Raw genomic sequence first — 20,590 nt, forward strand, 5'->3', positions numbered from 1 at the left:
TGTTTCCTCAGGCTGCTCTCAGCTGATTACTGAGGGTGCCTCTTCCTGGAAGACATGGGACTCTTCTGATGGCCGACTTTAGCTCAAGGATTTCATGACAGCCTTGCCAAACTTGCCTTAGATTGTGTAAAGATCTAGGATGCTTCTACGCAACCTTCCTGCCTGCTCTCTGTCCCTTGGGGTTTGACTTGCATCTCTGTCAGAGAGCTCCTGAGACTTTCCTCAGCTCTCTAGCCATTTCCTCTCAAAAGAAATGTTCCTTAATAAAATTTCCATTTTCCTTAATAAACCTGTTGAACATGACCAGGACTAACATCCACTGGAAAAAATTTATATTGTCATGCTAAGTAAAAATGTTTAAAACCAGCACAGTGAAAGCCTAGAAGGGATGACAGGAACTTTTATTAATAGTAGTTGCCTTTTTCTGGTGGAATTATTAATAGTACTGCATATTTGTTCAAAATTTTAGCATAGTACTTAGGAACTAAATTTGAGATAAGACTACCATGAATTTGAGAATTTGTTCTTCCATTTGTCAGCTATGAAGTCTTTGATAAGATATTTAAACTATCTAAAACTCATTTTGTAAAACGGGAATGACATTGATTCGATCCTGCTTCACTAGATTGTTTTGAGCCTTAAATAAAATAGTCCATGTGAAATACACAGCTCAGTGTCTGGTACTTGGAAAAAAATATGACATTTATTGAATGCTTACTATTTAAAATTTTCCATGATTGGCACATGTATTTTTTTCTTAATTTGAATAATCCCACTTTTTAAATTAAAAAGAAGTGGCTTTATCCCCATTGTCTTTAAGATACCTTACTCTGACATCCTGCCTCCCTCTGGAGCCATTTGGAGAAACACATCCCAAACAGCAACAATTGATCAAAACTTGCCTCCATGGAGAAGTCCTTCACAGCCTCTAGTTGAAATTAATCTTCTCCTCACCCTCAGCAACCACCTGCCCCAGATTCTCACATTTGCCCTAAATGTCAATCGCAGAACCTGCTATGTGAATGGCTGCATAGCCCTGTAGGGATTAAGAAAATGCCCTGTCTCTGCTCTCCAAGAGCACATCATGTGCCTTTTCCCAAAACCAGTATTCAATGCACAGAGGACATAGATTTAAGAAAAGACATCATTACTTATTTTGAGTTGTTTCAAGTTAAGAGGGGACTAGGACTGAATTCATATATAATCTGGGGGATCAAATTTATAACAGGAAACATGGCAGCTTTTTCCCCCTACTTGGTCCCTGGGTTCCTGTCAGCCTCACTAGGAGATGAGGATGGTTCAGAGTAACAAGCATGGGGACCAAAGGGACATTTGAACTCATGCAGTCTAGTTGTTTTCAAAGCTTCCTTTTATTCCTCCCACTTCTCCATCTTCTGTTATCTTTCTCTCTTTAAGAAGTAGAATTCTTGGCACCAATGTTTTCTCTACCTCTCTTTAAGAAGTAGAATTCTTAGCACAAATGATGTCTTCCTGAAGTTTAAAAACTAAAACAAATCAGTGAATTATTCTGCTCAAAGGAAAAGTTCCTGTCTCATTTGTCCTGAGAAACCCTGAGAGCTGCTAAGCAGACTCTGAAATCTTGTATCAAGTTCATGCTCTCCCCAAGCAGGAGACTTCACAGGAATCAAGCCTCTGCTTGTATAGATCTTACGATAAGGTGCTTAACTAATTCTGAAGGTTGCTCATTCCACTGTTGAATTTTCGGAATATTCTTTCAATGTGGATCCACTGGTTCTATTTTTGCCCTCTGGAGAGGTAGCAAATGAGTCAGCTCCCTCTATCTTCAAATTTCTTTTTACAAAAAAACAACCAAAAAAATCCCACCTATGTGCTCAATAAATTTGTTTTTTGCTAGCAGGGGCAGGTTAACCATGAAACTGAAGCTTCAAGATGCCTTTACTTGCCCAGGCTCCTAAGTCCTCACTTTGTCTCCTTTTTCTCTAAATGGAGCCCTTGGAATAAACAAGCCTCAGATTCCACTGGATCTTACCCCATGCCTCACCGTCTAGGGTAAACTTCCCCAGTCCCCTCAAGAGCTGTTCTGAGAACCACTCACTCTCCTAACTGCTGTGCTTGAAACTCTTCTTAGTTTGCCAATTGGCTGTGCATGACACCCGGAGCCTGCCGGTGTGGTCTGGCCATAGAGTAATTACTGCCCTCGACTGGGCTCCTCTCCTTCTGTTGAAGAGTCAGCCCAGGACTGCATCTGCTTTCTCAAGAGCTCAGACTGGCCATTAAGTGACAAGTGCTCCTAAGGCCCTTTTTACGAGTGTCTTCAAGCATGCCCTCCTCCCTGTGTTCCTGGCATACATCCTCTCATTGATTTGAACTCACTGTTCTGCCTGGTCAACATCTCCTAGCACATCGGTTTTGTCATTCAGCCTTTCAACTTTTTGTCAAATAAAAATGAGATAAATTTGCCTTGTGACTCAGTGTCACTCTCTCCCTCAAGCCCACATAACACACCCAATATCTCATCTAAGTAGGCCACTTCTTATTAACATTTCCAGAAAGTACAACAACTTTCTTTCAAGAATAACTTCAAAAAAGAAAATAAATACCAGTGTCAGAAACTGAACCAGAAGTCTAACATAGGCTACAAAAGCATCAGCTGTCCTGAGTTGTTCATTATTTTTCCTTTAAATAAATAACTGGCCCTAGTCTCTGAAGTCAAATACAAAGGCTGATGGGGCAAAAGTTACAAGGAAAATGCTTTTGATTAAAGCTTCATTTAATATTCCTGTCTTAGGTTTCTAAATGAAAAAGGAAAAAATGTATATGAGGAAAATGATTTATGTAAAGAATGAAATGAACATGTTGTATAAAATATAACTCACTGAACCCATGTAGTCTAGTTGTATTCGGAGCTTTTCATTCCTCCAGTCCCAGGCATGATCCTCCTTCTCTATTCTCCCTCTTAGAGACTGCAGCCACTATCTATTGATCCAAGGCAGAACCCACAGGTCCTTCCTTCTGATGTGCAGTAACCACCAAGTTGTTTGGGGTTTACCTATTAGTGTGCTTTTAAGTTTATACATGTTTTATATATAAAACATAATATGTCTGGCCAGGCACAGTGGCTCATGCCTGTAATCCCAGCACTTTGGGAGGCCAAGGCAGGTGGATCACCTGAGGTCAGGAGTTCAAGACCAGCCTAACCAATATGGACAATGCTGTCTCTACTAAAAATACAAAAAAAAAAAAAAAAAAAATTAGCCGGGTGTGGTACATGCCTATAATCCCAGCTACTCAGGAGGCTGAGGCAGGACAATTGCTTGAACCCAGGATGCAGAGGTTGCAGTGAGCCAAGATCATGCCATTGCACTCCAACCTGGGCAACAAGAGTGAAGCTCCATCTCGAAAATATAAATAAATTATAATATGTTCATTTTATTCTTTACCATAAATCATTCTCCTCATAGCCCTTAATATAAATTTTTTTAAATTCTTTACCCCTTATATAATATTTAATTTTTCAAAGTTTCATCTTGTACTAAAACAGTCATATTTCACCTAATAGGAAAATAGCGCTCCTATGTAAAACTGACATATAAGCTCTTAGTGAAAAGTTGAATAACTACAATTACCTGAAATTTCTTGAACATGTCTGTTGTGCCATCTGGGAATTCAAGATTGCTGGAACTTTACTCAAAACCCAAATACTCCCAGGGATCATATTTTCTATTACTGAATGGACATTTCCACCTTGAAATTCCATGGACGCTTCAATCATAATCTAAACATTATCAGCTTTTCATTCCTCCAGTCCCAAGCATGATCTTCCTTCTCTATTCTCCCTCTTAGAGACTGCAGTCCCTCCCAGCTGATCCAGGGCAGAACCCACAGCTCTCCCTCCTGATGTGCAATAATCACCAAGTTGTTTGGGGTTTACCTATTAGGGTGCTCTCAAGTCCTTTCCTCCATCTCCTGAGTTCCAGGCCTCATCCCTCTCACCGGGAGCACTTCCACTGAGTCTCAGCCTCTGGACTCTTTAAAGCCACCTTCGATCTCACAACCACTGTGACCTTTCTAAAACATGATCAGATCAGATCGCCCGTTGCTGAAAAGCATCCTCTAGCCATTTCTCCACCCTTATCTCACCTTACTCACATCCATAAACACACCCCGGCTCCTTCTCTGCCTAACTCATCATATTTCGAGTGTGCCAGGTGTTGCCATAGTTCCACACCTCTAATGTTCCTGTGCCTTGTAGTATCCTTGTCCCCCAAACAAGTCTGGATAACATTCTCTTAAAGTATCAAATTGAAGGCACTGCCCGGGAAGGACTTCTTGCCCCTTCCACTTCACATCCCACCTCAGATTTAGATGCCCGATCTGCGTATGTTCATAATATCCCAATAACTCCTCAATTACAGCATTTGTCATGTTGAATTTTAATTATTGATTTACTTACTGACCTGCCTCCCAGACTTAACTTCCTTGAGCACAGGGACAGTGTCTCATTCACTTTAGTATCCTCATTACTTAGCAAAGGCACTTAGCCACTGGATTTATTTATTTATTCATAAATATCTAATCGAAGTATCTTTCTTGTTTGCATTATATTTAATGGCAAGGTACATGTATGATTGATTCTAAAGACAAATAGTATAACTAAGACCATATTCCTTCTCTTTCACTTACCACCCAGGAGTCCTAAAGTAAATTACTTAATCCTTACATAACGCCTATGAAACATAAGTGATTATATGTTATAGATTAGAAAATTGAGACGCAGAGAATGTGATTTGATGTATATAAAGTGCTTGGAATCATTCCTGACATATAATAAATGTTCAATAAATGCAAGTGCTTCAATTCCTATCAAATTTCAATGTAAAATCATGGTTGTTTTTAAGCTTGAAATCACAGCTCTCTCTCAAAATATGAATATTATAATAGCCTTGTGTCACTGGTGGGGTATGACTGATACTATCCTGTTGTTTTTCTTCCTGGGTTTTCCTTGGAAATGCAAAAAGCGCACAGCATGTGAGACTATGGCACTGATAACAAACCCAAAGCAACTGTGCTTTAAGAACACAAAGAAAATTATGATGTGCAGTGCATTGTATCATATTGCACACATTTGTATAACTGATGTGTGAAACAATCAGTGTCATTCAATCCAACTGCTAAGACTGCAAAGAGAAATCATGACAGAAAATCAGTCTTTACCTATTACCCATGATATAATGAGCATCTCCATCCATGAGAAGCAGGATGTTTTCATCCTGAACAGCTGTTTTGCATTATCTGTGCTGGTTTCATTAGGAAGGAGTTTTGTGCCTTCAAATCTGTCAGCTGCATTCATGACTAGCAGTCCCAGAAAAATGGTGAAGGAGGCTGCGTGTGCTACAAACTTCATGAATGGTCCACGCATTATCTTCCCCATCTGCCACAACACACACCAAAAGAAAATCTGAACTTTGTTTTGTACACGTTGCAAAGCATACATAAATACATGCAAGAATAAACATCTGCATATTCCAGTGTTCTCCTGAGATAATTGTTTATATTTATGTAATTCATGATAGAGTAATATGTTTATGCTGTTACAAAATTCTATTCACATTCTTTACCTACATGTGCCAATGTTCTCGATTAATAGCTAAATAAATGTATTTTTCTAATAAAGGATATTTAAATTCTTAAAATATATAATATTGTGGAGACAATGTAGAGCATAATATCAGCATTATTCATGTAAAGCAAACTAATTTAGTGGGCCTGATATATTGAGGAAGTGGCAATGAAAATATGAAGCTGAGTCTACTTCACAAGGAACCTTGGTGGTTGTCCTCACATATACTCCATTGACAGGCCTGAGTGGATATTGCTATTCTGGTGATGTTGCCAATGCAGTAAAAGTCATGAGTACCCGCTGGGCATGGTGGCTCATGCCTGTAATTCCAATACTTTGGAGGCCAAGGTGGGTGGATCATGAGGTCAAGAGATCAAGACCATCCTGGCCAACATGGTGAAACCCTGTCTCTACTAAAACTACAAAAATTAGCTGGGTATGGTGGTACACGCCTGTAGTCGCAGCTAGTTGGGAGGCTGAGGCAGAAGAATCGCTTGAACCCGGAAGGTGGAGGTTGCACTGAGAACTCCAGCCTGGCAACAGAACAAGACTCCATCTCAAAAAATGTATATATCATGAGTACCAAGAAGAGAACTCCCAGTTGAGGGTAGGGCAGCAGGGCAGTACTGGAACAATGTTCTGGAAGGACACTGGATTTAAAGTCCAACATTTTAGGTTCAGGTTCCAGTTTCATTCCCTTCTTAGTTGAGTAACAATGAGCACATTTCCAAATTATGTGAAAACCAGACTTTATATGAAATATGGGGACAATAAAAGCTAGTGTGCCTTTTATAGTACAAGATTCATTTCTGTCTGAGATGTACAGATCTTCACCTAGGCAGAGTGAGGATCTAGGATGTGACTAAGAGGTCTGGACATCCTCTGAAATGAACAAAACTCAAACTGTATGTGCAGTTCCCCCTGCCCTTTAGGAGACGGTCCACAGCTTTCAGCAGTGTTTCAAACGAGGTATTACAGAAAACTTTACAAACTAATAAAATACAACCAACACTTAGTTGGCACTGTTTAAGTGTTTTACACTGTTAACTCGTAATCATCACAACAAAAGGGTAGGTGCACTCAAATGCCTGCTTTGGATGAAGAAACTGAGGAAGTGAGGTCAAGAAACTTGTCCAAGGTCACATATCTCATAAATGGTAGAACTGGAACTTGAACCCAGGCACTCTTGTTCCTGAGTTAATACTTCTATTTGGTTTACAGAATAATTTCATACTTTCTCATCAATGTACCTACATATATAAATTATTAGTGGAAACAAGGAATTATCTTTTAAGACTTGGAAAAGATAAATGCTGTCATGGAAGGAACACAATTGGTGTTCTCTATTTCTATACCTTTATTTGTCTATGTGGTTTTCAAAATCATAAAAATTAGATCTGGAACCAATCATGTAGTTCATAACTTCTCTTGACATTTTGAATGTCAGGCCAGACACAGAATATCAATTTTCAGGGCAGGGTGTCTGATCTGTGTGCCTCACCCCTACCTGGCTTCTCTTTTTTCTCCATTGGCCTACTGACCTTTACATCATATTACTCTTCCTTTATTTTATTCTAAAGGGAGTATCAATCCAGGCATTTTCTTCTGCTTATTAAGTCTGAGGGTATTTTTTGGTTTGTTTGTTGGTGGTTTTTTGTTTTGTTTTGTTTCGTTTAGCAAACAAAAAGCTGGTTGCCTAGAAACTAAAATGGGAATGTTTGAAACCTCACAGCCTTTACTTTTCTTACAAAATTTGAGAATTGCATTTCTCTTTAAGGGCAATTTGGGCATCTCTCATTAGACTTTAGGAATTAAAGCAAGTTACCCTTTTTAGTAAAAAAACTGCAAAGTAGGAGAGCTAGATGAAGAAATTGAACAACTGATGAACCTGGAAAATGACTGAGGATAAGGATTGAAATAAATACCTGTCTTTAAATATTATATGTCATACTCTCTTTAGGTATTTATTGATGACTAAATACCTAGCTGCTCAATACTACCGAGAAATGAAAAAGGTTGAGACGAGCTTAAACTAAAATTATCTGAAATTACAGTGTGACTATTTTTACTGTAATGAGCAAAAATAATTGATATTTGGACTATAGTATAAGAAAGAGAGCAAGTGGGGAAAAAAAAGGAATTTTGGAAAGGGGAAAAAAGAAAACCAACTTTTGTTTCCTATAGCAAAACCAACTTTAAATAGAAATAGGGACTCACTCAGTCACAGTGCATAGGCCTGCAATTTGATCTTATTAATGTTCATAGATATATTGGAAAATCCAAAATATTTTAAATATATTTGGAATAAAACCACTAATTTATCTGAAACAATCTCCTCCCACAAAAAATCCTGTGGACTCAAAAGCATGTTTGTTGCAAATGGAAAACTGTAAAATTGGTTTTATCATCATGCTTCAAAGGATAAAATAGTAAACAGTAAAATATGTTTTGGATAGGAGAAAAAAAACTACCTTGACAGTGTCCTTTAAATTTGATTATTAGCCTCAATGTTCATAAACGAGAATGGAAAACAGATGCCAGAAAGAAATATGACCAGGAAAGAAGAAATAGTAAAGGAAGTCAGTTTAATTAGAATTCAATCAAAATTTAAGAAATGTGTAAATCTAAGGACTGCCAAAAATAGTCTCTGTCAAAGCACCAGACACTCTGGAAGATATGCTTTCTAACACACTGGTTATGGACAAGGAAAATTATTCAGTTTAGAAAAGAGGTTATAATTTAACTGGTTACAGAATGAGAACAGGTATAATTCAAAAACTCCCCCCAGTTTAATTTAGTTTAAATCTCAGATGACTCAGGAAATAGAAGGAGAAGAAGAACAAAGACACTACCTACATAGATAAAACTTATATTCTAGTGAGGACGGTTTAGAAATGTGTTTGTATAAATTTAAGGGTTATCAGTGCAATTTTGTTACACTGCATAGTGGTGAAGTCTTGGCTTTTAGTGTACCAATCACTCAAATAATACACATTCTACCCATTAAATAATTTATCACCACCCACCCCTCTTCTGCACCTCCACTTTTCTAAGTCTCCAATGTCTATCATTCCACACTCTATGTCCATGTATACACATTATTTTTCCAGGCAAAATTTGTCATTTATATTAAAAAGGGGGAAAATTTAACTTTCTAGATGAAAATCTGTACTATAGATATCATTTCTAGTAAATTGCACTATTTTCATTTTATTTTCCTCATTTATAGTTTATGTATCTAAGATATCAAATTTTGGCCTTATATATTTTTAAGGGAAAAATATCTATGATGATGAATTTCACTGTCATGAGAAAATGTCCAATTTCCAGTAGTTCCTGTCATCATTACTAGAAATAATTATGTTTCCACTGTCTAAAAGGCTTTGCACAAGCTTTCTAGCATGAGTCATTTTGAACAGTCCTTATATGGCTAAAACACCACTTATATTACCAAGTAATTACAAAACAACATGTTAGTAATAGTGATGTTTGTGTTTGCGCCCACATATTATGAACATTTGAAAATGAATCATGCCCATGTTTAAGCAGGGGAAGTGACCCTACTGATAGTTCTTTCTACACAGCACATTAATAGCCAGCAGACATTTAGCCACTAAGCTTCAGAATTATTTCAATCTGCTTCTCAGAGTTAAACAGATCCAGGCATGTGGCTTCAAAAACATGAAGAATAGGCTTGTTAGCAATGCAGGACACAAATTCCTCTACTTGTTAACAGAATGATTGGTCAATATTTCTCAAACCTATCCTGTCACACTAATGAAAGGCTAGATCCATCTGAACAGAGCATTTTTACCAAAGTCTGGGCAGATAGCTTTTGCTAAGAAAATAGGCTCTTTCTGCTGTCAGGTTCTGGTGTACTTACTCCCTAAAAATATATATATTCTTTACTGAAACAAGTATTAATTAGTATTTACATGATGGCCTTTCATTTAAGATTTATCTGGTCATATTATCTAAAATAAATACAAGACAAAACTTTCATCTCAAATTTTGCCAGAGGAGAAACAGAAAGTGTTTAACTTTTAGGATGTCATTTGAAATACATGCTCAATGGTACTATGGCCTTGTTAAGATATATACAAGTATATGCATAGATGTATATAGAGAAGAGTCAAAGGAAATAAACAAATATAGTTACTGAGTTTTCCTTCACACATTAACAGTGGTGATATTACAGGTGAATTTCAACTTTTCCACTTTTTTGTTTCCTATAGCAAATATGTATTATTTTAAAATATTAAAAGTAATAAAAATTATTTAAATTCAAACAAGTATTATTTTGTAATATTACAAACGATAAAGATTACTGAAACTCAACTATAATTCCCTGAAATTTTCATTTTGGAGATAAGATTTTTTTCCCCATGTAAGACATACTTCTGGTAGAAAATAGAGGTCCAATCTTCACATACATACCTTGCTGCATGGAGCAAACCAGTAAATCAGAGCCAGGAAGGGCAGTCCAATGGCAACAGCAAGGACCACAAGGAACTTGACCACCATTGTCTGCTGTCGTAAACCAGAAAGATTCTCATACCAGATGGAGAGAAGTTGCTGTTGGCAGTTTGGATGAGCTACAAACTAGCAGGGAAGTGATGAAACATTTAACAGTTTGATTAAAGAAAGGTTCAGCATAAACAATTTTAATACTTCCATGCATTCTGATGAAATATAGTTAGAATTAAAGAGCAAACACGAAACATTAGAAACTTTTGCCATTTGCTTGTTGCCATATATTTTACATAAATTTGAAGATTTCAATTTATTGAACTTTTCCTTTTTGACTAATGAGCTTTCTTTCAAAGCATAGAAAAAATTTTAATTCAATATTATAAAAAGATTAATCTATGTTTTACATAGGGCTTTTATGATTATATTGTTTTTCATCTAGGAAGGTATCATATTAACTCAGTTGCCTAAATACTTTTTAAAAATAACACTTTTCCTGCACTGACCTAAAATGTCACACATTTTATACTAAATTCCCATTTGAATATGGGTCTGTTTCTGGACTGCCTGTTTTGTTCTGTTGATCACTCTTTCTATTCTTGTGCAAAGTCTCTTTTAATTAAGAAGCCTTTAAATTTCAATATTTATTTTTTGAGGGCATTTTTTAAATTTTCATGTATTTATTTTTACAACTGAGCCATACATATGGCAGAGTTATTTAATATACAAAAAACAATATCCTAAAATAAAAATTGGTAAAAAATATTAAAAGGTTATACAAAGGACAGATTATATAAAAGAACTACAAGTGCATCTTAAGGTTGGTTAACCTCAAAGGTAATTAAAACAAGATAAAATGTTTATCCACTCAGAATGGTAAAGTTGGATAATACCATTGCAGGTGGAAGAAATAAGCCCAGTCACACGCTGTTGGTGTGTATGGAAACTGGTATACCATTTTTGAAGGGAAACCTAGCAAATGTTTGGAAACCTAAAAATAAAAATTTGACATATTAATTCCCCATCTAAGAATTTTTGTTTACAGGTAAAAGTCATGCAAGTAAGCAAGCTATATGAACAAATATGTTTGCTGCATAAAAAATAAACAAAAATGTAGTAACAAAAATCTGAAAATTATATTAAACATCCCTAAATAGTAAACAGATTAAATGAATATAATGAGATAACAATGCATCCTTTAAAAAGATCAAGTGGACATTTATTGACTGATAGGTGAAGTTGTCCAAGAAAGAAATTTGTGTTGAGAAACATAACAATGGTTCCTTATTCTTCATTCAGAACTGGAAAAATGGGGAGGAGACATGTTTATAGTATTTGAAAACTTATCATAGGCATATGTTACTTTTATTAGAAAAATTTACCTTTAAAAACATTTTTATTTTTTATTTATTTACTTATTTTGAGACAAAGTCTCACTCTATCACCCAACCTGGAGTGCAGTGACATGAACTTGGCTCACTGCAACCTCTGCCACCAGATTTCAAATGATTATCCCACCTCAGCCTCCCAAGTAGCTGGGACTACAGGTGCACACCACCACATCCAGCTAATTTTTATAGTTTTAGTAGAGACAGGGTTTCACTACATTGCGTAAGCTCATCTCCAGCTGCTGATCTCAAGTGATTGACTTGCCTAGGCCTCCCAAAGTGGTGGGTTTACAGGCATGAGCCACTGCGCCTGGCCAACTTTTTAAAAGATATATAATCTAAGAAAGTAGAGAATGGGGACAATGCTTGAAGACAGAGACTAAAAATGTTTCACAAATGAAGATGCAGCTGGAGGAAAGTCTAATGCAGTAAAGAAGGAACTGAAGGCATTATTGGAAAACAGCAACAAATGGGATAATGGAGTTGAGTCTCAAATAGTAATGTTCTTGTCTTATAAAAAATATTTTAGAATTTGGATACATGAAGTCATTGTTATAGCATTAGCCCAGTCAAAGAAAGTGGCCATCCCTGCAAAGTTCTATTTCAATACGTCTAGATTTTAAAGACTGACATTTAGTGTAGGTAAAGTGCCCCACAACTAGTACAGATGCTTATGATTTGTTAGAGAATCTGCCTAGTACAAACGTTAATTAGGAAATTCCAGCTCAATCTAACAATATCAACCCTTTATCCTTATTTAGCACCAACAAGAACCAAAATAATGTAAACGGGCTTCATGCCTGACCTTACTTTTTTCACTTCATATTTAATGGCAAGTTTTAAACGGCTGAGATTTGGGCGACCATGATCACCACTCTGGAGCGTTTCAACATCCCCATTCAGAATGGCCTCGACTTCTTCTGTGTTTCTGCACAGATCAAGGAGTCCAACAACAAAGTCTTTGCACTGCACTGACAGTTTTTTGTAGTCATTCTAGGGAAGACAAAGCAAAACAAAAGCAACAATGTAGAAGCATCACATTTTACTATGCTTCAGAGACTTGAAGGATTTTACACTTCAAGAGAAACATTCTATTTTTAGTTTTACTGTTCATTTATCATATTTCAATTGCTGTTTCTTCTGACCTCTAAAATATTTTAGCACATGAGTATTTTCTTCATACCCTCAAAAAGGAAACTTATCTAAAGCATAATCAAAGTTATTTAAAAAAAGAGTACGCTGGCCGAGTGTGGTGGCACCTGCCTGTAAAATCCACACTTTTGGAGACCGAAGTGGGCAGATCTCTTGAGCCCAGGAGTTGGAGATCAGCCTGAGCAACATGGCAAAACCCTGTCTCTAAAAATTACAGAAAAAATTAGTCTGGAGTGGTGGCGTGTGCCTGTAGTTCCAGCTACTTGGGAGGCTAAGATGGAGATCACCCAGGGAGGTCGAGGCTGCAGTGAGCCATGATCATCCCACTGCCACTCCAGCCTGGGCAAAGTGAGACCCTGTCTCAAAAATAAAGCATATGTTGTACTAAACTCAGCTGTTGATTCAGAAGAAATATAAAATAACCAACTTTTTCCACAGCATGATCATAGGACTTTGCATACATCATCTTTGTGGGCACAACTTCATCAGTTAGGCACATGATATACATTTAATGGGTCTTTGGAAGACCTTGTAAACTGTGTTGATAAACTTGAGCAGCATAGAACATTGGAAAGGTTCCAGAGAAGAGCAAGCACATATCTATTTAACAGATTTTCACTGAAGAACTTTATATTGCAGCGACATGGTCAAAAGATGAAATCTAGACTTAGATTTCATCTGCAATTTGTGACTCTTTAGAGAAAAGACAGTTTAATGAAAGACTGTTGTAGTTTTGTAGTTTGTTGCTAGCTATCTAATACTCTATTGGGAAGACTAAAATCATGCAGGTCACATTCAGATTACCATAAACTCATATCATATTTCTGTATGGCATCAATTTACATCTTCATTCATGCCCTTTTAATATTTCCTCCCTTTATTTTCTTACTCTATGACTACCTATAACCAAATGCTAATCAAGAAATCCTGTTAGCTAGAGCAGCAGTGTTCAATCTTTTGGCTTCCCTGGGCTACACTGGAAAAAGAATTGCCTTGGGTCACACAAAAAGTACACTAACATTAATAATAACTGATGAACTTAAAAATTTTCCACAAAAAATCTCTTCATGTTTTTAGAAAATTTACAAATTTGGGGCTGCATTCACAACCATCCTGGGCCGCATATCCGACCTACACGTCCTCGGGCTGTGGATTGGACAAGCCTGAGCTAGAGCTTGTTGTATTGCAGATGGATGGTATATCTCCTTTAATCTTTACAATTGCTCAGGTTGAAATATGTGTCCAAAATCATGCAGCTAGTAAGCACCAAAATCAAGCTTTAAACCTAAATCTGCTTGGCCCCAAACCTTTTTGCCTTTGAGATAATGCCACTTTATCTCTCATTTGTAGGGTACTTTTCTACTTTGATTTTTGAAACAACTGAGGGGACAAGCAGGGAAAATACTATTCCCATTTTGAACATGAAGAAACTAAGGTTCTCTGAAACCACGCAGCTTCAATGACAGACTTTTATCTTAAACCCAGTGCTGCAGATTTAAAGTCAGTTGCCTCCTTTTCCTGAAACCAGTGTGTTGAAGGATAAAGAGATTTCCTTGGAGAGATCAAGAGAAATGTATGTGATTCTGGATATCAGTCAATAAGGCCATAATTGGGGGCAGTCTGTATGGAGAACAGGCTAATTCTGAGTTTGTGTAAGGTACCTCCTTGGGCTCCTTTCTGTAAATCATGCTGAAAGTGAATTTCAGTACATTTTAGTAACTACTAAACAGGCTACAATTTGCTAAACTGCAGGTCTAAAAAGATTCCAGAAAAGCAAATTAATAAAGCAAATTGTGTCTTCCCTGAGAATGGCTCAGACGACTTATAAACAGATGTCTGGGCAGATAGTATATAGAGAGTTACAAGGAAACAGCTTTGCCCATCTTTTTTTTTTTTTCTAAATGGTGTCTTGCTTAGTCATCCAGGCTAGAGCGTACACCCAGTCTAGAGTGCAGTGGTGTGATCTTGGCTCACTGCAACCTTCACCTCCCCAGTTGAAGCGATTCTTGCACCTCAGCCTCCCGAGTAGCTGGGATTATAGGAGTGTACAACTGCATCCAGCTAATTTTTGTATTTTTAGTAGAGATGTGCTTTCACCATGTTGGCTATATAAAAGAGTCCATTAGGACCATGGGGACAAACTTTTAGATACGGAGGTACATATTTATCTGTGTCCACTATACTATAGTAGTTAGGACTTGGTAGTTTAGAGCTGGATATACCTGTAATCAAATCCCAACTCTTCTACTAATGAGCCATGTGACCTTTAATAGGTTAGAACCAGTCTATGTGGTAGGGGTTCTTATTACTCTCATTTTACAAATGAGAAAACCGAGGCTCAGTAAGATTAAGTAAGTATTAAAGAGATTATGCATGCCAAGGGCTTAGCATGGGTGTGAGCATTTAGCAAGCATTAAAGTGTAACTGCTTTATTTTATATCATCAAAGATAAGATCTGAAAACTGGCCATCTCTTGACATTCATAAAATACCATACAGCTAAGACAAAATTTAATGCACCAGGCTTCTTTTGAATGTAGAGCTCAATTATAGTGAATTCTTAGTCCTTTTAAAGCCAACAAAGTAATTGTCAAAATCAGTGCTCTCTAGAATTCTAAGAAAGTTCAGATATATTTAGATATTGAAAACAAAGTGCAATTATTCAAAAGTAGGTAACACTTTTTTAAAGCAGAAACCACATGGAATGAAAAAGTAACGTGCAAGAGCCTTGTGGTATTTAATACCTTAATCTATAATTTTTTGTCCAACTCATCACTAATTCCTAAGACATTTTCTTAAGCAAAAAACCTATTTAGGAGAGAAAGAAAGAATAAGACTATGATTCAGAAATACACACTTTTTTTCTACTCAGGAAATCATTTACAAATATTTTCATACTTTAAGTTATAGACATTACTATTATTAATTCATATTTTAAGTAACTGACATGTAAACTCACTAAATAAAATGTTGGTGGTAGTTTATTAGCCAGAATGCAGCGCTCTGATTTTGGTTCCTTGAGAGGAAAAGTGAAGCTGATGGGCTGACTAAATTCTGGGTCATGTCTTTGAATCACACACTTACTCCATACATTCATTAAGCAGATATGGGTGCTTGCCTATTTACCTTTGAAAAGTTGAAAAGAGTTAGCTGATAGTGGGCTAATAAAACACAGTTTAGAAACTATTTAAAAAAAAAAACCCTGTTAAAATGATCCTTTCAAAGGATTCTCTTAGTTGAATGTTACATAATAGATGTTATGATTTGTGATTTTAATCTCTGGCTCTTTCTATATAAAGAATGATGTTTACTTCATAGAAATTAACAGGGTAGAGAAAAATTGCCTTGATTCTCAGTAATCTACTGTGGGGGCCCTGGAGATGGAAGACTTGGGTTTGAAGCTTACCAGCTATGTGACTTTAGATCAATGATTTAATCTCTTAAAGCTTCTAATCCTTGTGTTTAAAATGGGAATAATATTAGTACCCACGAATTAGGGTTGCTGTGAAAATTATACAAGATAATGAATGCCAAGTTCCTGGCAAAGGGTAGTACAGATGATTGATGATTATTATTGTTTATTTCACAAACAGTATCCAGCTCTTCACAGTTAGCAATCACAAAGCTATGCTATCAAATATAAAGTCATGTTGAAATTCCTGGATATTATCTGCAAACACTGGAAATAAAACTATTCATATATTTTCACAGCAAATAGTTTATGCACAGCACTGTGATAGATACTACTCTCTAAGATGGCAGTTTGTAAAATGAGATTATATATGTGAAGAGCAAGCATTTTCGTCTCTTCCTCCTTCTCACAGTCAGCAGCAGAGGCACTGACACTCAAGAACTACCTGAGACTGGGTATTTATAAAAGAGAGAGGTTTAATTGGCCGATGGTTCTATGAGCTATACAGGCTTCTGCTTCTGGAGAGACCTCAGGGAACTTACAATCATGGCAGAAGGAAAAGGGGAAGCAAATAACTTCTTCACATGGCAGCAGGAGAGACAGAGGCTGAAGGGGGAAGTGTCACACACTTTTAAACCATCAAATCTCATGAGAACTCACTCACTAGCATGAGAACAACAAAGGGGAAATCCATCCTCATGATGTAGTCATTATACACCTTGCAGACTACTTCACGTGTAAGTGGCACCCTTTGTCACCCTGTTAAGGTCTGATAATGGTGATACCATCTTTGTACCAATAAAAAGTACTTTTCACAGCAGCTATTTTCTTGGAGGATAGTTACCTTTTGGATATTATACACTAGAACCTAGCAACTGTTTACAAACAGGCAAGGCAGGAGTTTCTCTACCCTCCCTCTTCCTCAGAGTCAGCAGCAGAGGCATCTGGAGGGCCATGAGCACATCACGTGCAGGCCTCTAGGAAGATGTAAAGGAGCTGGAAGACCTCCAGAAAAGCTCTCTATCCAGAATGACAGAGAAGAGGACAATTCCTGCTGTATATAAGAGGGGACTTTTTTTCCTTTTTTAATTTTTATTTTTCTTTAAGTTCTAGGACCCATGTACAGAATGTGCAGGTTCGTTACATAGGTATACATGTGCTATGGTGGTTTGCTTCACCAACAACCTATCATCTTAGGTTTTAAGGCCTGCATGCATTACGTATTTGTTCTAATGTTTTACCTCCCCTTGCCCCCCACCCCTGACAGACCTCGGTGTGTGATGTTCCCCAAAAGAGGGGATTTTTAAGGGGAATAAAAGGAAACATTGTGTGATTACAAACAACCTAAAAGGTAAACAGGTTAAAAAAAAAAAGGCAATTAGAGGCATAAGTCGAGGCATAAGGCACATATCGAGATACTAAAAAGAACTTAAGAATTCTGGGGAATGTATTTGTGGACAAGACCATCCCTGGTATTTATCTCCTTGTCTTTAAGTCTGTTGTCCCTTATTTGAATTAAAACTCAAGTTAAGGAAAGAAACCAAGAGTTTTTGCTGTCCTTCTCTGGTATCAAAACCAGTCAGTTTTCGGTTTTCTATTTTTTGCTGATTTGGTATGTGTTGTCAATCTTAACCAAATTTTTAGTTTAAGATGCCTGAGGTCTCATGCTGCCAAAGCCTAAAACAAGTTATAAAGATTCAACATAAAAACTGAAATAGAATAGGTAAAAAAGTTATGTTTTTCTCCATTTTCTTTCAAAACCTGCAACACCCCAATATCTCTTGGTTTTCTTTTTGTTCCTGTGGCTCCATCTAATAGTTATATTTCTCTGCTGAGGTCTCATATCACCTCTGCTGAGAACCAGCTACACATGTAGTGATATGAGTAACAAAAAACTTTGGCTTAGAAGGTTCAAGGCACAGGCTAAAATTGCCTCAGAAACCCAGGAACATCTCCCATGTTCTCTTCTGTTAATGGACTATGGGTTATTGTAGTAGGGGACAATTTGGAAGGAACTTATAAAAGCAAGCTGTATATTGGAGCTTACAAAATCTTTACGAAAAGTCTCATTCTCTGACTGTCACAAAATAGATTGTCTTCAAACAGAGGTACACAAATGCTTTCCAAGGGGTTGTAGAATATTGATAATTTTTAGGGAATCAATTTGCAGATCTTCCACTTTCCCAAAATGGACTTCCTTGAAAATAGATCTTTTGCTCTTTTACAAAAGTAATTCCCGGCTCTCACCCACTTACTCATGTAGCAAACAGGAGTCCCCCTTTTACACTATCCAAGTTCTATAAACCCTGAAGGGTTTCCTGTATTTCCCTGAATAAATACACATTTCTGCTGAAGATGAAGCTTACTGATAAAAATGCAGCACCTTGGGTCTTGTTGGGATGTTCCAATTTCAGATGTAGAGTGCAGGGTAGAGACAGAAACAGGGACCATTTGTAATGACTTCACCTCTTCATTTGCCAACAATTATCAAAGAATGAATGCTTCTTGAGTGAGAGTCCAGAAAGAGTTAAGCAAAGACAGCATCAGTAGGGAATACCGAATACCAAACAATCCTTTATCATGTATTTAAATGTAAATGATTCCTTTATATTATTCTTAATATCTTTCAGATGTATCATTAGCCAGGAAAAAAAGTATCTCAAACAGGCAAGGCAGAAAACTTAGTGAGAGTCATTCTTTTAAATGTGACTTGGAATAGTTTACAGAGCCCAAAATTTCTGCAGGATGATGGTCAAAACCCATGGATAAAACTTTTATGTGATTTCTTTCCAATTTAGTATTTGTAATTCAGTAAGATAGTTATCAAGTCGTATCTAGAAATACTTATTTCAGCTACAATTTATGCTCTTTTAAGTTATTCCATAAAATCTTTAATAATTTATATGTCATATAAATAAAGTCTAAAGTAACATACTGGCTGCCATAACAACTAATTTTTAGCTACACACACACACACACATATATATATTGTATATATGTAAATAGTATATATATATATATATATATATACACACACACACACACACAATATAAAATGTGTATATATATATACATACACATTTTTCTTTCATTAAATATAAAGCAAAAGTGTGAACATTCTTAATACCACTAAAAAGACATCCAATAAGAATTGTGTCATATAGTTAAAATTTGTTTTTCAAAATGTGTACATATTATTTTTAGCAACTCAGTTCATTTTTATAGTTTTTGATTAAATATATCAATAATAGATACAATGATAACTCTTTTCAGAGTATTTTCAATATCTAGAGCCTTTTAACAACAGGAAATGAAACAAAATTCTAAAATTTTATATATATGTGTGTGTTATATATATTTTATTTATAAATGATACATATGTTATTATGTATATAAGTGATTTTAAGAGACTTTACAATAAAAAGATGTAATGTTAGGAATCACATTTGTGAAGGAATTGGACTGAAAATATGACCTCAAGGAGTAAAAGGAAAGATGCAGCCATTCTGAACATTCAAGAAAAGGTTGTTCGTTTAGTTGTGGTGGGCATGAAATCATTATAGCATTTAAAGTCCTTTGGATATAGCTGAAGGAACAATCGAAGAGTTCTATTCTTAAATGGCAATATGCACACCATGCAGAAGTCATATTCCTTAAAAATATTTATACTTACAAAAGAAAAAAAAAGATATCAATTTTTAAATGTGCAAATGAACACAGAATTTTTCGAACATCTTTCAGATGGAAAGGGAGGAAAAAAAAATAAAAGACCATGAGCAGGGAGGATCTCCTGTGGCCAATACAACTCTCAGGTCCCTGTGAGGCTGACCAGGCTTATGCTATCCAGCCTCAGTGCCTTTATTTTCTGAGACTCTCAGAGAGCTATTTAAAAAGATTAAAAAAAAAAAAAAAAGACTGAAAGGCTATGTGCAGGCATGTTTGTGGTGTATCAGTGTTTATTTCTTGATGGCAAAATTAGGAATAATTTTAAAAACTTTCTTCATTTTTATATTATTATTTGTAACATGGCTATGTGTTATTTTAAAGAAAGAAAAAAGAAGTTATTTTTAAATGTAGATGCAGCAGACTTAGGAGAAAACCTCAACTCAGAGACGCCAACTTCTCTAGTCCTGTAAGATCCCACCCTGCTGTCAACTGAGGCTGGGATGCTGGGATGCTGGCAAAGGGGTTAGTGTCGCAGTAGTCAATGGGTCAAGGGGGAATGTGATTTCCCTGTGAGTTTATACACAAAGGCAATGGAGCTTCAACCTCATATGCGGCTGTTCTTTCATCTGCTGTTCTAACTAATTTCAAAGAAGAAAAAAGAATTGTTTTAATGCTTGATACCTGGCAAGGAAGAAATCTTTTCTTGTTTCTTGTTTTTGTAAAAAGCCCTTAAAAATCAAGCCAGTAACTGTCCTTTCTCCTTGTGCAATAATTTTGAGTCAGTTTTCTAATTATAAAATTTGTCAAGTTCTAGGACATACTTTATAAAAGCATTTTTTAAACCGCTACTCTGGTTTAACAGTAATCTAATTTTTGAAAGTTTTTTTTTTTTTTTTTTTTT

General features: G+C 36.3%; 1 protein-coding gene across 1 annotated transcript in view; it reads right to left on the minus strand.

Annotated features, from left to right (window-relative positions):
• TRPC6 (transient receptor potential cation channel subfamily C member 6) overlaps positions 1-20,590 on the minus strand; it is a 135,603-nt gene that overhangs the window by 24,991 nt on the left and 90,022 nt on the right. Inside the window, exons 3-5 of the mRNA XM_017545922.2 lie at positions 12,271-12,453; positions 10,040-10,204; positions 5,197-5,413 (exon numbers count right to left, since the gene is read on the minus strand). Of these exons, the coding sequence (XP_017401411.1) occupies positions 5,197-5,413; positions 10,040-10,204; positions 12,271-12,453 (565 nt within the window). The remainder of the gene's footprint in view (positions 1-5,196; positions 5,414-10,039; positions 10,205-12,270; positions 12,454-20,590) is intronic.

This window comes from Cebus imitator, unplaced genomic scaffold, assembly GCF_001604975.1.
Source record: "Cebus imitator isolate Cc_AM_T3 unplaced genomic scaffold, Cebus_imitator-1.0 Scaffold182, whole genome shotgun sequence".
In the NCBI taxonomy this organism is placed as follows: Eukaryota; Metazoa; Chordata; class Mammalia; order Primates; family Cebidae; genus Cebus; species Cebus imitator.